Below are 22,500 nucleotides of genomic sequence, written 5' to 3' on the forward strand. Positions count from 1 at the left end.
TTTTCAAATGCAATTATTATTTCTGATGGATAGATTACTGAGGGATGAATTGTTTTTACTAACATTTACAGCCATCGCTTTATAGATTACTGATGACTTTTATCTAATAGTTCAATCATATCAGATGCATTTACAAATTTTGGTATGTAGATTACAAACGATTTACCCTTCTGGCTTCTATCAATTTATATGCTTTTGCAGTTTCCTTCCGGATTTGTAAATACCAAATAGTATTCAGATCTTTTCCAAAACAAATTTCTTTTCAAAAGAAAGAGGAAAGGTGGTGGGTTCTAGCAATCATTAATCTCTCATTGCCTCTACGACCATTTTTATCAAGGCAATTAGTCGTTGGGAAGTTTCTACATAAAAGTTCTTTATCAAAATAATGAAATTTATTTTGTGAAAGGGATTCAAAATTTCACTGGAGAATATTTTGAAAACAAATATAACGATAAAAAGTTTAAACCAATTTTTAGATATGTTATAATCAAAATACAATTAGAAAAAAAAACTTGATATTACATATTTCATTCTAAGAGTTTCTCGATCAATTCTCAATAAAAAAAAATAATTCTGTTACTTAAAAGCTAGGATCCGATAAGTAGGTTAGATATTTAAAAAAACATTATGTTTGGAGATAACTTTTAGAAATATTCCAGTAGTAACCATCATTTTGCTTTCTAATTAAACATGCAAAAGATACAAAATCATTTTCAAATGTAAACTCCATGAGATACAATCCAACCCTAAAATTTGTTGCCTCATTGTAGGTATATTTTCCTTCGGGGTATGGTTAACAGTTTATCTGAATTTTTCTATATATTTTTTTCAGACTTTCTGAGTACCGATTCTAAATTGCATGGAAGTGAATGCACTTACGAAGAAATCATTGTCGATGGCTAATAGTATTTTGCATGGTTCTATCCAAAACCTGATGGCACTGTTTAGTAATATGTAAACTACCAAAATTCTTCGGTCCTGATTCTATTATTAGTTTTAGGCATAGATCTGGAGACAAATCATTGTCGAAATTTATACTTTAAAAAAAAAATTTATTTAATAGGATTGTTCATGAAATACGCTCCATTGGAAGGACTATTATATAATATATTTTATATGCATGATTGGCATTACAGTTAATTGACTCCTCAAAGTGCATTTTATGATCTTACTTCATTGTCTATGGTTTTTAGATGCGATGGAAGGTGTCTAGACTGATAGCCCTAATAAAAAATGCCCTGAGATTGATAATGGTCCTACGACAAATCAGCAACGAATTGTTCGGACACCAGCGCACAATGCACCCCCCCCCCACCTTCTTTCTCTCTCTCTCTCTCTCTCTCTCTCTCTCTCTCTCTCTCTCTCTCTCTCTCTCTCTCTCTCTAACAATTAAAACTTCACACAACTCTCATATTAACATTGATATATTCCTTGCGTAGTTAATTCTTAATGACTGCAAGAGAATAACATTGAATTATGACAAAAGACTACCGCATAGGCATAATACAAAATTGCAAATTTCATTTACAAAAGGAATCTTATCAATTCAGTTTATGTTAAATATCGAATTAAAAAGTGTCAAAGTTCATATTCTACTTTCATTAAAACAAATTCACCTGGATAATGAAAGAAAATTAACTGATATGTCTACTTAATCATACTTAAAATATTCTCTATAGATCATTATACTGTTTATTGAGGCTATTGTATCACACTCATCATCACATCTTTCAACAGAATATGAAAATATACATAACATTACCCAAGCGAAATTGAGACTTACTTTGTGTCGATGGCTGATTGACAACGCATGTTAGGTTAATAGCGCTTCCTGCTTTCACGTATTCAGGTCCAAAAATCCTTGCTCTCGACTCTGGAAAGATAGAAGAACATAATATTGGAGTAAGTTTTACGAACAGGTTTTTATTACACCATTGTTACAGTCACCTAAAACAGAATTTGATTAGTTTTTTAGGAAGAATCACTTTCAAATACCTACCTTTACAACAGTTTTTTTACCAACAAAATTAAATCAGCTTTTATCGATAAGATAAATTCATTTTATTTCTATATCAATATTTTCAAATAGATGTTTCACAAAAAGTATTTTTGACATGTGTCATTTAATTATGTCTTTATCCAAAGTAAGCAGATTCCACTTTTTTCTTTCTTTTGCTTCATATCGCGTTTTGGGAGTTAATAGTCATGTATATAACACTCCAACGATATTATAAATTTGCTGTTTATGTTTATGCATCGAGTAATTTGACTACATGAGAAAAAGGTAAACTAAAGATTCTGTTTCTATTATTCTACCACGCTACATCTTTCGTATTTATTTTTGTTACATGAAAAAACAATCAAGATACATAGATGATGATATACTTATTCGTTGCCCAACTATTGAAAATTGTTTTGTTATTCCCAAGTTCTCAGTCCTATGGTAATCTAGTTGGTTGTTAATTGGAAAATGAGGATTTCTTTCTTATCAATATTGGAGTAATGATATCTTAAAAGATAATTCTATATAGATATATTTCAGTGCCCTTTTTGAGTTTAATTTAAGATGCCATCGTTTCCTTACTGTCAACCTACAATTTGAGAAATTCCATCAAAGTCCAAATTCTCCTGTTAGAAAGATTTTTTTTTTTTTTTTATTTACCTTACTAAAAGCTGTGTAGTGCAATCCGAGTATCTTGTACGTCATTGTTTTAGCTCAGAGATCAACTTTTTATATCGTAATTATATCAGATTATGAACTCCTTACAATTTCTACCTACGATCTGTAATCATGATGACGTTTTGTTAAAATTTTCTTATGGAAATTAACTCTCGATATACCCAAGGTACAGTTGGACACAGGAATTCCTGACACACCTCCCTCTGAAGAAGTGCACCGTGTCACACCATAACTGCACGGTCAATTCCTGTGCGTAGCCCCACTCAACATCTATGCCATCAAATTCCTGTGTATATTTATATCTGTAATCCTTCCCTTTGTTGATCTGTTGTAGAAATACTGGTTTTTGTTCACTATAGAACTTTTCATCCTTTTCGTATATCCAGTGCTTTCTAAGGGTTATCTCCTACCCAATCCAACCTTCTCATTGGTAGTGACCTTTCCCACTTCACAAGCCAAAGGTCACTGACCTTTTTTGATGATTCATCAACAACAACAACAGCTACAACCATTTTCATCATTATTTTGATATGGAATTCAACATCAATCACTTTAGATCATCTGTCCAAACCTCAATAATTATGAATATTAATTAGATGTATTACATACTTAATATGATGTTCTATTTCATTTATTATATTTTATTTTCTTAAATTTTTTTTTCTTTTTGTCCAGAGATACTGTATATTTCAGTCAACTATATACAATAGTATTCATTTTTATATGACACAAATATGTTTTATGCGTCAAATTAAAATCAATTATAAATATGCTCATACTAATTCAATTCACGATTTAGGTTTTTTCGTATATTGTCTTCCTCCTGGACAGAACTGATTACCTTTCATATTATGATAGATTACACCCCAGCCTCATATGTTGTCTGGGTGCAAGATTACTTATGATTTTACATTCAATTATTATTATTATTATTATTATTATTATTATTATTATTATTATTATTATTATTATCATTATTATTATTATTATTATTATCATTATTATTATTATTATTATTATTATTATTATTATTATTAGAAGATGAACGGGAAAGTAACTCATATAGAGTTTAACGAATATTTCTTGGATGATGATACTCGAAGAAAATTTATTTATATCAAACTTTGAAATTGTCTACTTCTATTTTGTAGATTGATATAATTTTTATCGTCATAGCATTAAAGTTTTCATTTTTATAATGATATTTAGTCGAATCCTATTACCTTTTAAAGCTATGAAATAAAATAGCTAAATAATAAAATGATTAATGATAGTCTAAAATGCTTTATTGTTTATAGAAATTTTTATCCAGAAAGAAACCGGCATTTTTACAGTGTCATTTTATTACATTATGTTAGCTCTAACTCCTAAAACCTAAGTGTAAATTCATGAAGAAAAATCAATATTCAGAGATGTAATTAGTTATCTTTATTTAAGATACATTGCTAATCGATAGCAAGAAATTATTCCCATGCAAGAAATGAATACAAAAGAATAAGTATATACTGTAAATGTTCGCTAATATCAGGAGTATTTAAAGAAAGTCATATACAACATTCATTCATCTATAATCATCTGTAATGTTTCACGTAGGATAGTTTGGGAATATAGCATAAAAGATGTTAAATCTTATGGCTGTTCTCTCTCTCTCTCTCTCTCTCTCTCTCTCTCTCTCTCTCTCTCTCTCTCTCTCTCTCTCTCTCTCTCTCTGTTTCAACATAGTATTATTATAGTTTTTATGAAATGACTCACTTACTTTTTTGTTAATTTGATATTGACACATGTGTTTTCCACAGAAGATCCTATAAATCAATTAAATCCTAATGCAGTTTCACTTTGATATAACTCATTTACTTTTTAATAATGTTATATCTAACTTCTGCAGGATGACAAGTTCTTTATTGAACTATTTTTGGGCTAATAAAGTAATGGTATTTATATACGAGAATCATCATAAATAAATAATTTGGATCGCTTTGGAACAGATCTCTGATAGTTAGCAGAAAACACTATTAAGTTCTCATAAAGAGAAAATTTGGAATTTATAAATTTTTCTGTTTTCTGAGACCCAACATAGAAAACAGGAATTTTATGCACCAATATTCCATTTGTATGTGAAATTTGCTGCAGTAATTTTATGTTTTTTATGATGTTGATAATTTCAAGATAGTTTCATATTTCTATTTCTTCACGAAGCTTCAAAGAATTAAAAAGCATAAAACAAAAATTACAGTTTCATAAGTTGATGCATTTAAGACACATAACACTGGGATATGTTAATAAATAAACACTTTATAACAATAGTTGATAGATAATTCTACATAACTGATGGAAGGTGCAGAATTGTTGCTTAAGGGAGAGACATTAATAGCCACATCTTTATGAATGCAAGTGGCAATTATAAACGAGTAATGATGGATATGTATTGCATATGGTAAGGGTGAAATAATACAAAGCTAATTGAGGATATTCCATAAAAAAATATGCATAATTGGCAATTTAAAGTCATTGTGCTGTAAAATATACATATGATAATTTACAACTGATTGTATCTTTGCAAGTAAACCGAAAGGTTACTAACATCATTAGTAACCTGCATTCTAATAAGTTCAACAGCAAAAATAAGTGAATGGAAGTTATACGTAATAGAATTTGTTAACTGTTTCCAAGTCTATTCATTGATGCTTTGCTCTGTATTGTTATTTTTTGCATGTAAAAGATATTCTTCATAAAGATATAACATTACAGATATAGCATTATAATAAATATATTCAGCTGAGATCTGCTATAATATTGATTCATTAAAAATAAGACACTTCTATAACTGAGATTATTTCATTCTTTTGTGTATCGGCAACATGTGATCATAAAAAACCAGTTTACTAAAAAGGAAGAATATGGTAGAAATATGAAAAGAGAGCAACATAATATATTAGAAAAGATATTTCTAGAAGAAATTCCTCCTCTCGTACATCTATGAAAATAGAGATATTTTATGAAATAAAACGTAGCCCTTTCATCTCTCAATTTCTTTTTTTTTATTTCCTTCTTAAGTTATTGAAATAATATTATGTCTCTTCTAAATTAAAGTAAAGCAATATCACTGTACAAGAAAAGCGTGAAGATAAAACCGATTAATATTTACATCTTCCTCATTTTCATAAGCAATTTTAATGCAACAGAAAAAGAGAAAGATGCAAAAGAAGCAATTAGTATTTTCCCGCTAGTTTCTTGAGCAATTTAACTGTTAAAGGTGAAAACGCAAAAGAAGTGATACTTAAATTCTTCCAATTCTCTTGACCAATTTCAGTTTGAAATAAGATTATATATATAAAAAGAAGCAATTGTTATTTTCCGTCATTTTCTTAAGTAATTATACTGTAAAGAATGAAAGTGAAAGATGCAAACGAAGTTATTATTATATTATCCATACTTTCTTAATTAAGCCATTTTAATGTAAAAGAAAATGTGAAAGACGCAATTTCAATATGGAATAAAAAGATAAAAATGCTAAATAGTCCGTTATTATAAACCACACGTTCCTAAAAAAATGTATTGTGAAATAGAAAGTGAAAAGCAGAATACACCCAATCTGTCGTTGGGAATCCAAAGTATCCTTCGTACATTGGTGGGTCTCATCGCTTACTTACCGACTACATTGAGGAAGTAGGACCTGGAGATCTTGGGTTCTGTGTTGACCTGACACTCGTAGACACCAGCGTCCCTGCGCTGAGCGTACTTGATCTGCAACGTCCACTCATCAGAGTCTATTGGATGCAGCACCTGAAATGTGCAAGGCCTTTGAAAGTTGTAAGATTCTTTGGTTTATAATGATGGTCTCTTTCTGAACTATAAAGAATTAAATGTAAAGTTTTGATTATTGGGTTTTGAAATACTGTGGATTGTCTAGTGTTAAAAAAATGTATATATACCTAATTTGAAGGAAAGTTTATGCACTACAATATTACACACCCATATGTATATATATATATATATATATATATATGTATGTATGTATGTATGTATATATACATATAATGTATTAATAAATAGTTATCAGACAATTACATATTTTACTAACTTAAATGAATATATATATATATATATATATGTATGTATATATATATATATATATATATATATATAAAGGCATTATGGCTACATTTAGAATAATTGTATTTTTTTATAACTTAAATGAACTTCTATACACTGCATTAATGTATATATTATAATGCATATACAAAAAGAAAAGAAGATTTATACTATTTGAGATAGAAAGTCTGATATTGTATAGACTTCTTTTTTCCATCTCGCCTTCTTCCAATACAAACCTGGAAACGCTGATCAGAAGCAAATACAACTTGGCCTGAACTCAGCACGTGTAAATCTCGCTTCCTGATCCATGAAACCTGCTGAGTAGATCAAACAACAATGAAAAAAAAAAGGCACTAAGCACATTTATAGTATTGAAAGGTTATTATTATTATTATTATTATTATTATTATTATTATTATTATTATTATTATTATTATTATTATTATTATTATTATTAAAATAAATCAGTATCTAAAAATGTATAAGATTTACATAAGATGAAGAATTAGAAAAATAAAGGAATATACTGTACAGTAGCATAATGAAAATCTGCCTTATATCCCACTTGATAAGAGTAACCTACCGCTGTATCTCCCAACTCCGCAACATGGCAATGGAGATAAGCCGTCTGGTCAACTGTTGTGGTGACATTCCTCTTGGTTTCAAGGTTGATAAGGAAATGAGGACCTCTAGCTCCATTGGCAGATTTCTTCACTCCTGCGGGGCTCTGCGCCAACAGATAGGATGATGCGGAGTCGGCGCTTAGGCTTCCCTCTCTCTGGTGACCTTGCAGAAGGAAGTAAAGAGCGTCAGAATCTTCTTGGAGATGGGTGTTCTCAAGGGGATGGAATGGCATATAGAGAATGAACATATTTTATATAAATGATTATGCTGTTCTATAGTTATGTTTAGATCTTACTTTGCTTTGTGTTATCTAATATTTGAATATTACTCGCAATTATATTGGTATTATTACACGTGCATAAACATACATAAGAAGCCTTAGACAGTCTGAAAAGTGACACTTCTATCATATTAATGACTCATTATAAAAGCCAGTATTATAGTCGTTTCAGATTGGTGATACCACTAATCAGTCGTCAATCTTTCATATGTCCTAAAAATTTAGTACGAACAGGATCTTGTTGAAATTAATAAAGTATTCTTTAAGAGGGTTAATAAAGAATCATACACACACACACACACACACACGCACAAATATATATATATATATATATATATATATATATGTCACCCTAAAATAAGAATCCTTGCAATAAGTGTTGAACTAGTTAATATTGAAATCATGTGCGCTACTAACAAATTTTTCTTATTTCTAATATGCTATTCGGTTTAAATTGAAATACACCGAAATCGTACAAGGATTTTAAACAAAAGGGATCTCGTATGCCAAGTACTGAATTGGTTAGTATTAGAATTAAGAGTGCTACTAACAAATTCATATCACTTTTTATATGCTATTAGGTTTAAACAGCCTTATATATCCGTATTTGGTATCAAAATTAATAACTTTTTAACCCCCCTCTCATTAAACCTGTTGCACTTTGATATCACTATTGTTATTGCTAAATGCCTGATTAACTGACACCTTATGCTCATATAAAATACCTTCTCGAGCGACACCTGAATCTTAAAATCCCGAAAGAGATTAAGGCAAAGCCGTCTTATAAAAATGACAATTCCTTAAGTTGCTAGGATTGTCAGATCTTCCAAGAGAAACACTTGCAGCCAGATTCCGCTGCCAGCATAAACCTACTTATCTTTTGCTTAATTGGTCGTTTTCTCAACCCCTCCCCCCCCCGCTTTTATTTCAATTAAATCTCTACCTAATCCTTCCACACAGTCATCCCTCGTAAATTTCTACCTGTAATTCAACTGAGTGAACTCCCCACTGATATTTTGATTAAATCTTTACCCTTCTCCGACCTGACCTTTGACCATCGGATTGGTAATAACCCCTCCAGTCCTCTAAAGCAAAGGCTTCAATCTGCCTGCTTCAACGCTTTCCCTATGTAATCGGCTTATCATTTTCGTGTCAGCTACATTTCCCCTCAAACTAAATTTCCTGGCCCATAGTTTAAACTCTTAAGAACCTCCTTTCTTGGCATTGTCTACCCAATCGTGTCTTTTCATTCCAGACAATACCATTTTGTTCACTGCGGCCAATGAATGCATCCATGGGTTGACGGCCTTGGTTGACCTCACCACTTCACCCTACAGAAAGAAAATGCCCGCCTCCCGTTCTACCCACAGTGGGACATTACTTGAGACTGGGAAAGCAGAACAGTTATAACGACCACACCGAGAACAGCTACAGCCATCGTAATAAGAACAGCTGCACTATAACGAGAAGAAGTTTGACAGCCATAAAGAAGAAACCATTTCAGCTGCGACTACCACTATATAAACCGTTGATTTAATTGTGAACTGGTTTAATCACTATACCAAGCTACTGTATTGTGTTATGTGGAAACCAATTGAACGGCTGTGAAGAAGACCAAATTTATTTTGACTAATTGTAACTTACTTGTACTAAAAGGATTCAAGTTAATAAGTTATTCAGCACTGCAACTTTACTTACTCCTTGTGGAAGTGATGGTGTGGGCTGGCATGTTATAAGATACACAACAATAAGCGGGCTGTTGTGTTTAGTGGCCCCCTTTGGATAGTAAGGTAAAAAAGTGACCCCTTTGTATAAGGCCATTAAGGGCCAGTCTTCAAGGACGTGGTGCCGAACAATCCACCACACACACACATATACACACAAACACACACACATACACACACACACACACACACATATATATATATATATATATATATATATATATGTATATATATACATATAATATATATATATATATATATATATATATATATATATATATATATATATATATATATATATATATATATATATATATATATATAAGTGAAATGTATGACTGTCCAAAACACTTACCAAAGTGTGAAGTGGACGCAGAGCCAGCCACAAGCATCACGACCCAGAAGGAGAGAAGGTTCTCTACAAAACCTTTGTTCCAACAACACAGTTTCTGCTGCCACCTCATATTTCCCTCCATCAATCGCAGAGATTTACGGTTTTCAAAATAGTTACTTTGAATAGTTTCGAGGTTTGTACAGTAAAATCTGATTTTTCTCTATAATTTTTTTTCTAATCAGAGTATATTTTTCTTTCTATCGGTAAATGTTTTTTTATTCACATTTTTTACATGAATTTAAAATTGGGGTAATGTCTCACATATTTCACTCTACCTTCAGTTATTTCCTTCAGCATAACAAACTTGACTTTTATCATATTCTATGACAAATAATTCAACTTTCCTTCACTTTTTTTTCAATATTAATTGTCAAAATTCTACTTAACTTCACATGTTATGAGATGATATAACATAATCACTTGCAAATGTTCACTATAAACCTTTGAGTAGAATAGGTTTTAGGATTTAATTTACTCCAATTAAAATCCACTTTGAAGAAAAAGAAAAAGGAAAAAAAAACAAATTTTGATTTATTACAAATCTTTCCAAAAGTTTCGTTGAAGTACTCCAATGATTGAAGGTTGTGGCTAAAAGATAATATAATGATGCAGGTCCTATTTCACCGGGACGGAGAGATGTTCATTACAACGTCACCCTGGCAAGCCCAACCACAGAAGTAACCTCCCTGGTAAACAGCTTAAACTCGCGGGTACAAGGGGGCTTTTGATCTTTTGTCTATGCAAATGAAAAAAATAATTATGATATTCTATTTCCACCTTTTTTTCTGTTATAAAAAATGCTGAAATGTTGAAAGACACAGATAATCAATTATGTTTAATGGAATTCATAAATGAAAAATAACATTAACAAAACAACGCAGTAATAAACTTGAAAAAAAAAATACTGCAACGGTAATAGGAATATTCACACAGAAATACACACATATACACATATATTTACAGTCACACACATACACATAAATAAACCGAGTATTTATACACACACGCATATACATACATACATACATATATATATATATATATATATATATATATATATGTATATATATATATATATATATATATACACATTTATATATATCTCATGTTTCAGTTTCCGTGATTTGCACGAACACAAACACTCACACGATTCTATATATATAGTGTATATATAAATAAATATATATATATATATATATACATGTATATATATATATATATATATGGGTGTGTATATATATATATATATATACATGTGTATATAAATATATATATATATATATATATATACATATATATATATGTATATATATATATACACACATATATATATATACATATATATATATTATATATTATATATACATATATATATATATATATATATATATATATATATATATATATATATATATATATGTATATATATATATATATAATATATATATTTATATATATATATATATATATATACATGTTTTAGTATATATATATATATATATATATATATATTTATATATATATATATATATATTATATATATATATTATATATATATATAATATATATATATATATATATATATAATATATATATATACAATGTGTATACATAAATATTATATCACCATCAGCATCATCATCATCATTATCTCCTCCTACGCCTACGCCTGTTGACGTAAGGGGACTCAATTAGATTTCGTCAGTCATCTTTATATTGAGCTTTTAGATCAATACTTCTCTATTCATCATCTCTCACTTCTTGCTGCATAGTCTTCCGTCATGTAGGCCTGGGTCTTTCAACCCTTCTAGTGCTTTGTGGAGCTAAGTTGAAAGTTTGGTGAACTAATCTCTCTTGGTGATTGCGAAGAGCATGCCCAAATCATCTCCATCTACACCTTATTATGATTTTATCCACAAGCTCTCTTATAGTTTAATTTCTAATCCTGTCCGGCCATTTAACTCCCAATATTATTCCGAGAGCTTTGTTCTCAAATCTACAAAATCTATTGTATATTGTTTCCTTGTTATACCAGGAATCATTTCCATACAGTAATACAGATCTCATTAACTGATTTTTATTTGTAATTTCAGGCGATTGGATTTCCTGATTTTACTTAACCTAGCCATTGTCTGATTTTCTTTCTTCAATCTTCCATTAAACTCAACTTATAAAGATCCTGCATTAGAGAACGTAGTACTTAGATATTTAAATGATTCTACCTCATTAATCCTTTCTCCTTTTAATGATATTTCATCTTCCATTGTATATTCCGTTCTCATCATCTCTGTCTTTCTCCTATTTATATATACTTTACTGCGGAGATTCAATATAACATAATGTATGAAAAAAGATGGCCAATACATATTTCATTATACTGAATATTAAAATAATTGTGAAAATATTAGGGTAAAATAGTATAAATCTGCTTGATAAGGCATGAATTTGTGTACTTCAGGAATGAATAGTGTTTAATTAAAGAAAATGAGAAGAAAGATATCTCTAATGGTTTTTGCATGCAAATAAAAAGAATATATTCGACAGGGTAGCTTCCAACGCAATAACAGAAGCGGAAAACCTAACTAACATGAATTTTTCGAACACACTGATTGTGGGGAACCCTTAACAAAAACAATTACTTTGTATGCACGTCCAACAAGTTCCATCGTAGGAGAGAAAAAGTAGGATTGCGTTGTTAACGAAAACTGTCTAAAAACTCAAAAAAATATATAGACAATTAACTTTGCAACTTTTTTCAATCTTCAAACAGAGTGAGACTAAAAGGTTGCTCTAAAAATAAAGGAGGGGATTTATTGCTATATTGGATTTCCTGTCGATAAAAGGATGAGATAGAGTTTTAGGAGAAATGCAACATTTCGTTGAGAGAGAGAGAGAGAGAGAGAGAGAGAGAGAGAGAGAGAGAGAGAGAGAGAGAGAGAGAGAGAGAGATGATTATTTTTAATCGTCTGTCCAAAATTGTTTTCAAACCTGCGTCATAAGATCTATTTGCATATTTCAACTAATATTTTTAAATATATCCAGTCGGTGGACTTATAAACTTAAGAAATTATTATCATATACATAAGCAGCATACTAATTAATTTTTTAGAACCAAACCACTAAATGCAGCTGTGTGTTATAAGAACTATTTCTCCAATGAATCACATTAAACGAGGAAATTCCTTTATTTACTGTAGATCCCAGTGATCTATTGAACGAACTTTTCTCTCTTCAAGTTTGAAAACAATGGCCTCATGATTAACGAGGTTAAGATTAACAGTAATTTCGAGAGCATTTATATTCAGATGCTAAACATTTTAGAAAAAATCTAAGGATATTATTATAAAAGTTACAGAAAATTTTCCAAAATCGCCAGTGCTAGAAAAACAGTGATATTTACCTGATGGAGTAGTATTTTTACTTCGACGAAAATATCAAAAAGAGAAATATATTGCTAATTTATATTAATAGAAAAATTCACGAGAAAGGGCATAAGCAGTTCTCACTAAAACTATATTTAGTAGAAAGAATATTTCTTTTTATTAGCGCCTCAATATAATAATTTCAAAGTAAACTAATCATAGTTTTCAGGAGATCGGAAACCTTATTTAGCCACTAATCATTTCAATTATTAGTAAAACTAAGTAACAGTTATCTGGTAGTAAGTTAGACAAGGCACTAGCCGCATGTAGAGAGACTCATCACCTCCTACGCCTATAATGCAAAAGGCCTCGATGAGATTTCACCCGTCGTCTCAATCTTGAGATTTTAATTCAAAACTTCTACATTCATCATCTCCTACTTCACGCTTGATAGTCCTCAGCCATGTAGGCTTGGGTTTTCGATCTCTTCTAGTGCCTTGTGGGCCCCAGTTAAACGTTTGGTGAACTAATCTCCCTTAGGGAGTGTGAAGAGCATGCCCAAACCATCTCCATCTACGCGTCACTAAGATTTCATCCACATATGGCCCTCAATCTCTCTTATAATTTAATTTCTAATCCTATACTGACAAAATTCTTCTGAGGGTTTTGTTCTCAAATCTACTAAATCTGTTGGAGATACTATCACCAGAGAATTCTCAGGTTCGTTGACTGGCCAGTAAGTACTACATTAGATCCCTGTCTGGTTACATACATACCGAATATCTCGCCTATTCTTCACCCATTCCCATCTTTGCTCATATACCTAACAACAATAAAATTACAGAAAAATTCTTATTCACTCAAGGGGTTAAGTACTGCACTGTAATTGTTCAGTGGCTACTTTGCACTTGGTAATGGGAGAAGAGACTCTTTAGGTATGTTAAGCAGTTCTTCTAGGTCAGGAGACTCCAAAAAATGAAAACTCTCTAGTCCCTGTACCACAGTTTTCCACAGTCTTCGGTTAGAGTTCTCTTGCTTAAGGTACACTGGGGCTCACTTCTATCTCTTCCCTCACTAAGCTATTTTTCCCGGATGCAGCCCTTGATCTTATAGCATCATTGTTACGATCTTAAAATCGTTACAGGCTCTTTTAATTAAAATAAGATTGTTCGGCAACATCCAAATAAAACACGGGGAATGGATATAAAGAAACTCACACAAAAACATAAAACGTTTATTAAAAGATTATGAAGAAAATCAATGATACTTCTTCGGTTACTTTAACTGACAAATCAAACCAGTCAGAACATTTATAGGTAAGGGAGAACAGTCATTAAGGTGGAAATAATTAAGAAATGGTACAGTTACTTCAGGCTAGAGAACATTACAGAAGAGCGTCTGAAATTCAGATGAAACATGCATGTTGACTGGATTCGAAAACGTCACGGATAGGGTGGCCTCAAGATGCGACATCAGAAGTCTTCTCCAAGAATTTGATGATAGTGTTGAACTAAGGCCAGGCTGCAGGCAGTGTGGCTACTTCATGGCACAAGCAGGGAGGGCTGGCTACTTCACTTTGTTTCTTCTTCTCGGCCATAACAGGATTTGGAGATAAGTATTTGTCGTCTGAAGGGAAGGTTGAAAACTGGCTCTATCAGACTCTGGTCTTCTCTGCTTCTTATCACGCCAGGGCTTAGTTCTCATCTGCTTTGGACATAGTTTCTCTCTTGTCTTATGTCCTGTCCTATCTCCCTTGGACAAACTCTTCTTGAAATTTATATACCCATGTATGGGTGGAGTGATGATAGGTTTGACCAAACAATACGGTAGTTGAATCTCGTCTCACTGCTCACACTTTGGGAATAGATATGTTTGTCTTTTAGTAACATATCCCTTTAATAGTATTGTATCTACCCATGACAATTATGCTTTTCTAACTAGGGTTGTAGCTTAGCTAGTAATGATGATTACAATATATATATATATATATATATATATATATATATATATATATATATATACATGTATATATTTATGTATACATACATATATATATATATATATATATATATATATATATATACATATATATATATACTATATATATATATATATATATATATATATATATATATATATATTTATATATATATACCTCTTATATATACATATATATATATATATATATATATATATATATATATATATATATAATATATGCATGTATATGTATATATACATATATGTATGTATATATATGTATATATATATATATATATATATATATATATACATATATATATATATATATATATATATATATAAATATATATATATATATATATATATATATATATATATATGTATATATATATATATATATATATATATATATATATATATATATATATATATATACTGTATATATATGTATATAATATATATTTATTTATGTATAAGTATATATATATATATATATATATATATATATATATATATATATATATATATATATATATATAACACCAGCAAACAAAACATTCTTCTTTCACACTCCGTTTACACAACACAAAACTGCAGTGCTACAAAACAAAAAACTCCTAATTCGTTGATGTGAAAAAAACTAAACAGACGTTTCTCTTATTCTGAAAAATCTCTCGAAAGGCTATCAGCTATGATATTAATCTTTCCTTTTATATGAATTATCTTAGAATTATAATCTTTTAGCTCTCAACTCCAACGCATGTGACGTTTATTCTTATTCTTTAATCTTTCTAAATAAGCTAACGTATTGTGGTCAGTATACACAGTTAAAACAGGACTACTATGTACATAAATCTCAAAGCGCTGCAGGTCTGAAACTAAACTTAACAATTCCTTCGCAATAGTTGAATAATTTTGTTGAGATTTATTCAGTTTATTTGAATATAAGTGACTGGGTGCTTCATCACGTTTATTTATTGCAACAATACTCTTCCTATGCCAATGTCACTAGTATCGATCGCTAAATCAAATTCCTTGCTAAAATCAGGTATCAATAATACTGGCTCTGGAAGCATTACGGCCTTTAATCTATTGAAAGCTTTTACACATTCCTCATCAAATAAAAAACTTCGTCCTTTCTTCAAAAGATTAGTTATGGGAGCGCTTATCCCTGAAAAATTGGGTGCAAATCTACGGAAATATGAAACCATCCCGAGAAATCTCATGGCCTGCTCTTTAGTTGCTGGGATTGGGAAATTGATGATAGCTTCTGTGTTCCTATTTTTTTTGGACAAATCTCACTGAGACCCACTTTATGCTCTAATTATATTATAGAGGTTTTCCCAAATTAGCATTTCTTTGAATCTAATGATAGGTTTGCTTTTTGAAGGGCTGTCAGGACTTTAGCTAAAATTCGTAAATGTTCTTCCCAAGTTTCTAAAAATATAACAAGATCATCTAAATACACGACACAGTTATCAATACCACTTAAAACTATAATAATCAATCTTTGGAAAGTACTGGATGCATTTATTAACCCAAAAGGCTTTACTTTAGGTTCATAACTACCGAACGGTGTTATAAAAACGGATATTTTCCTAGCTCGTCTACTTAGAGGTACTTGCCAAGATCCTTTGGCCAAATCAAGCTTTGAGATGAATTTAGGATTCCCGATCCTATCTAAGCAATCGGCGATCCTGGGAAGTGGAAAACTACTTTGCTTAGTAACACTTTAATTTTCTGAAATCAATGCACAACATATCTGGCTCATCTTCCTTATTTTACCAGAACTATGAAATCATTATCTATTCTACCTTATACTTAATTTCCTTTCGTACTGAATTTGCCTTCTCTAGACTCAAACAGTACGAATTTTGTCTAATGGGTTTTGCGTCCTGTAACTCAATATCGTGTTTTAAAAGATTAGTTAAACCTAATTTATCACCAACAGTTTTTTTTTTGGATAATTTAAAAAAAAAAAAACATTATAAAATTCAATTAAATAATTTAAATTGCCCCTTTTTTTCTAAAATAGGAAAAGGACCTTCTGGCGTATTAGATAATGAAGGACCTTCTTTCTGAATTGATACTAAGACTTATCTCCTACACGGAAATTTCTCTCCTTTGCCTCAAGATTGCATCTTCTTTTAGTTTCCCCTTGGCTGTTGCTCTCGTTTTCTATGGCTAATTTCCAAGCTTTCCTTAAACTCTCCTCGTAAGTCTCTAAATTTTTAATGTAGTCCTCTCTACCCTCATGAAGCATTAATTTGCACTTTAAAATTTCTAAAGGTCCTTTAGCGGTGTGACCGAACAGCACTTCAAAAGGACTAAATCCTGCAGTGTCATTAGGTGCCAATCGTAAGGCTAACAAGACAAAAGGTAGTTTTCTTCCCAATCTTGTTCAAAGTTATTACATAATTTTCGTAAGCAACTTTTTAATGTTTGATGGAAACGTTCTACAATCCCTTGCGACTCTGGGTTATACGGTGTGGGAATTACAAGTTTGATACCTAGCTCTTTCATTTTGTCTTTGAAATATTTGGACACAAAATTACTGCCATCATCAGTTTGTATAATGCAAGGCAGACCAAACTTGGAAAAATAGTTCAAGAAATGTTTAACTACAGTTTTCGCATTGCAGCTTCTTACTGGTGGTGCTAGGGCAATTCGTCCCTGGTGAATTCGTCGTTGCCCAATTCGTCCCGCTCAATTCATCGTTGCTCAATTTATCCCCAAGTCAATTCGTCGTTGGGCAATTTGTCCCCAAGTTAAAAGACACTAGGTTGTTTAACTGTTTTATTTATTATTTTCCTGTTTTGGACAGTTAGAAACAAAAGGTATTTACTTAGATAGAGTTACTCCTAAAGAATATACCCATCCAACAACATGGCTACCTGCAAGATTTTAATTTCAGAGAAAGGAAAAAACAAAGTTGTTGATGAAGACAATTATATATATACTAAGAATAAGGAGAGTGCAGACAGACTGAAGATCTACTGGAGGTGTGAAAATCGTGCATGCAAGGCGAGACTTCATACTGATGAAAACTATATAGAGATTAAGAAGGTTGGTATCCACAATCACGCTTCAACAGCCGCCGAGGTAAATGCGAAGACTTTGGTCTCAAATATTAAAGTAAAGTCAATTTCATCTCATGATGCACCTCGCTCAATAATTTCTGGTAAAGTTGAAAAGTTAAACGAATGTGCTTTATCACAAATTCCTCGGTTGGAACAACTCAATAAGAATATCAGACGTTGGAGGCAAGCAGATTTTAATTATCCCCCAACCCCACAAACAAATGTTGGGTTCTCCATTCCAAGTGAATACTCATGCTTAGACACTAATGAAATTTCTTTTAAAGTATGATAGTGGAATCGAAGATTCAAGCAGAATATTGATATTTGCAAGTGTTGAAGCACTAAGACATTTAAAAGTGTACAAGATTTGGGCGGCAGACAGAACATTTCAATGCTGTTCTAGTATATTTTTCAATTATATATAGTGCACGTACAGATCGATAATTAAAATGTCCCACGATTGTTTGCATTACTATCAAACAAAAGCCAAAACACATATAATAGACTTTTTGCCAAAATAAATGAATTGCTGCAGGACGAATGCCCAGATTGCATACTTATGGCTTTTAAAAAAGCAGCGCATAATGGATTTCTTGAATCGTTTCCTGCCTCCAATTTAGCGTGCTGCTTGTTTCATTTAGGGTAAAATGTGTCCAAGCATATAGTTCAAGAAGGAATGAAGAGAAGATATCACCAAGATGACAGTTGTCGATGGCTACGAGGAACTTGTAGATGATGATGATATGCCACAGTCAGTAGTTTCCTATTTTGAGAATAATTACATAGGACCCCTTAGAGGAAGAGGAGAAAGGAGGCGACGTCTTGAACCACCATATCCAATAACTATTTGGAATGTTTGGGATAGCTGCATGTCTGGGATTGCTAGAACTACAAAAAATTTAGAAGCCTACCACAGCGCTCTAAAAGACACAGTGAATATGAGTCATCCAAATATTTGGAAGCTCATAGATGTTTTGAAATGTGAGGAAAGGTTTGCTAGTTCCAAACTGTAGAAATTTATCCAAGGAGATGAGCCAATGCAAAATAAAAAATATAGAGAAATTAATTTGCATTTAAAGAATGACATGGAGAGATATGATCCCAACCAAAAAATTACCTTTCTGAAAACAATCGCACACAATCTTAAATTTTAGAAATTAAATGCTTAACCAAAATTTATAAGAATTTTATCGTATCTTGTCTACTATTTTCATTATATATTATCTTGTACTATAAATTTGACTGAAAATAAACACTACACTTTTTTTATATTTATTTTGTAACTTCCCCCTTTCCTAAAAAAGATGCAATATTAGAAGCAAAGTTTCTAAAAACTACTTTCAAGCTAAAATTATCGCTATACAATTCTTTTTTTAAGGAGCAAAGTTTTAAAAAGTACTTTTGAGCTAAAATTATCGTTAGACAATTCTTTTTTTTTTTAAGGAGCAAAGTTTTAAAAAGTACTTTTGAACTAAAATTGCCATTAGACAATTTCTTTTTTGAGGAACCAAAAAGGGTCCAATATGTAAGACAAAAAAAAAAGGAGTGTAGAGAATGTGAAAATAAATCATTGAACTCGACGATTTGCCCAACAACGAATTGACTTGGGGACAAATTGAGCTACGATCAATTGAGCAACGACGAATTGAGCAACGACGAATTGCCGTCGACGAATTGACCGGACACCTTACTGGTGTTGTTTCTGGATAACAGGTTAGTCTGTAAATGATTGTTAATAGGTATATATTCCCTCCTTTACTTCTAGGCAAAGCTCCAACTATATCAATTACTACATTCTCAAAAGGTTCTCCCACTGATGGAATATTACATAAGGGAGCCCTGGGAATTACTTGATTAGGTTTACCAGCAATTTGACATTCGTGACAGCTTAATTCCTATCTCTTCCCGTCACTTTTCATCCTCGGCCAAAAGTAGGTCTTACTTATACACTTGAAAGTTTTATTCACCCCTAAATGTCCTTGATCATCATGTGCTAATTTCAAAATTAATTCGCGAACCTTCCTACGAATTACTAATTGTTCTATAACTTCCTCTTTGCTAACTGCCGTGGGACGAACATAGTGACACAAAATTTCGTGTTTTAAACAAGAGGTTTCCTTGCAAACATTATCGGGATGATCATCCAATTCACTTTAAAAAATTCGAGTGTTTCATCCTCTCTCTGTAACTTAATTAGTTCTCTATTAAAAATGATAGTACCTAAACCATTGCAGTAACTATCACTTGAACCCACTGCATCGACTACGTCTACGTCACTACTTTCGCCAGGTACATCATCCTCTTGGCTAACATCATCAATACCGATGGAGTCGGTCTTCTCAGCCCCACACTTTGCTAAGATCAACCTCACCGCCTCCATCACACACGTTCGAATCCTCGAACAAACTATGACCGTAGTGTATATCTGTATCTAAACCTGACCTAGTTACTGCCATTTCAGGCACTAGAACCTCACTTAAAGTAGGATTCACAAATTTGGATGAATTTAAATCATTACTGACAATAGTGTCAATGCCGTCAACAGGCAAATAGTCTATAAGTACTAGTTTTACATCTCTTGACATTCCCTGACTTTTTAAGTTCATCTTCAACAAATGACAAATATGGAAAGTGTTCGGAATCCCACTCTTTTTCCTAATGAGGGAAACGGCCGTCCCGGTGTCCCTAAGCAAGACAACTTCTCTCGAATCCCCTCCTTCAAGCGAAGAAACTGTACCTTCAGAAAAAAATCTCCATAAATATTACCTAGTTTCTTTTATAATGTCACTCCTGCTTGACGAAAGCTATTAACTAGAGACATTGGTTTCTTGACATTCTTCTCCTCTACTATACAATTCCTTGCTATATGCCCTTTTCTTATTACATCGATAACAAATTATCTCTGACCTACTACCTTCCCATTTGCTCTTACAGAACCTGGAAGTATGACCTGGTTTTCCACATGCATAACAATAATAATAATAATCATATTTCCCTGTGGTACTATTGCTAAAACTACTCTTACTATGTTGCATCTTACCAAACGAAGGATTATTTTTCTTCTAACTATCACTTAAACTTTGAGTGAGACTGTACTCATCTGCCAACCTTGTTCCATCTATTAAAGATTTTTCCCGCCTATCTTCTATATATAACTTAATATCTGGAGATATGCTATGTTTGAAGATTTCTAGCAAAACTAAGTTTTTGAGATCATCAAAACTATCATATCAGGAGAAGTTAACCAATCACAAAATTATCTTTCTAACTTCTTTCCGTATTCTACATAATTACTAATCTCATCCCTTTTCAAACTTCTAAATTTTTTTACAGTACGCTTCTGGTACTGACCTGTATGCACTAAGAACAGTTTCTTTACCAATATAATAGTCCTCACTTTCATCCTTAGATATGATATACAACTATACACAGAGAGTGCCCTACCGCTAAGACTTACTGTAAATGCAAAGTCCACTTATTTTTGGGATAACCTACGCTGTTCATTAACTTTTCAAAAGACACAAAATATTTTGTTACATCTTCCTCATCAAATTTTGGCATTAATTTCAACACTGCACCCATGTCTAAATTATCAGAGTCATCATTCAATTGGCCAGGGCACCATCCACCCGGTGAGATACTACTGCTAGAGAGTTATGGGGTCCTTTAACTGGCCAGACAGTACTACATCTTATCCTTCTCTATGGTTACAGTTAATTTTCCCTTTTGCCTACACACACTCACACACACACACACCGAATAGTCTGGCATATTCTTTACATATTCTCTATTGTCCTCATACAACTGACAACACTCAAGATTACCAAACAATTCTTCTTCACCCAAGGGGTTACTGCTCTGTAATTTTTCAGTGGCCACTTTCCTCTTGGTAGGGGTAGAAGGGACTCTTTAGCTATGGTAAGCAGCTCTTCTTGGAGATGGACACTCCAAAATCAAACCATTGTTCTCTAGTCTTGAGTAGTGCTATAGCCTCTGTACCATGGTCTTCCACTGACTTGGGATAGAGTTCTCTTGCTTGAGGGTACACTCGCGCACACTATACCATCTTATTACTCCTCCTCTTGTTTTGTTAAAGTGTTTATAGTTTGTAAAGGAGATATTAATTTTAATATTGTTACTCTTCTTAAAAATTTAATTTTTCTCTTTTCCTTTCCTCACTGGGCTATTTTCCCTGTTGGGGCCCCTGGGCTTATAGCATTGTGCTTTTCCAACTAGGGTTGTAGCTTAGCAATTAATAATAATAATAATAATAATAAT

The 22,500-nt window shown here is 31.8% G+C and overlaps 1 protein-coding gene across 3 annotated transcripts in view; it reads right to left on the reverse strand.

Annotated features, from left to right (window-relative positions):
* The window catches only part of LOC137646790 (zwei Ig domain protein zig-8-like), a 33,170-nt gene that overhangs the window by 2,815 nt on the left and 7,855 nt on the right, over positions 1–22,500 (reverse strand). The window contains exons 2-6 of one of the 3 annotated variants that reach the window (XM_068379879.1): positions 9,759–10,238; positions 7,359–7,561; positions 7,012–7,089; positions 6,331–6,463; positions 1,784–1,873 (exon numbers count right to left, since the gene is read on the reverse strand). In XM_068379879.1, coding sequence (XP_068235980.1) covers positions 1,784–1,873; positions 6,331–6,463; positions 7,012–7,089; positions 7,359–7,561; positions 9,759–9,879 — 625 coding nt within the window. In that variant the 5' untranslated portion in view covers positions 9,880–10,238. Of the gene's footprint in view, positions 1–1,783; positions 1,874–6,330; positions 6,464–7,011; positions 7,093–7,358; positions 7,562–9,758; positions 10,568–22,500 lie in introns of those variants that run through there. The other 2 variants (XM_068379877.1, XM_068379878.1) reach the window with 2 other exon arrangements.

This window comes from Palaemon carinicauda, chromosome 9 (assembly GCF_036898095.1).
Source record: "Palaemon carinicauda isolate YSFRI2023 chromosome 9, ASM3689809v2, whole genome shotgun sequence".
NCBI lineage: Eukaryota > Metazoa > Arthropoda > Malacostraca > Decapoda > Palaemonidae > Palaemon > Palaemon carinicauda.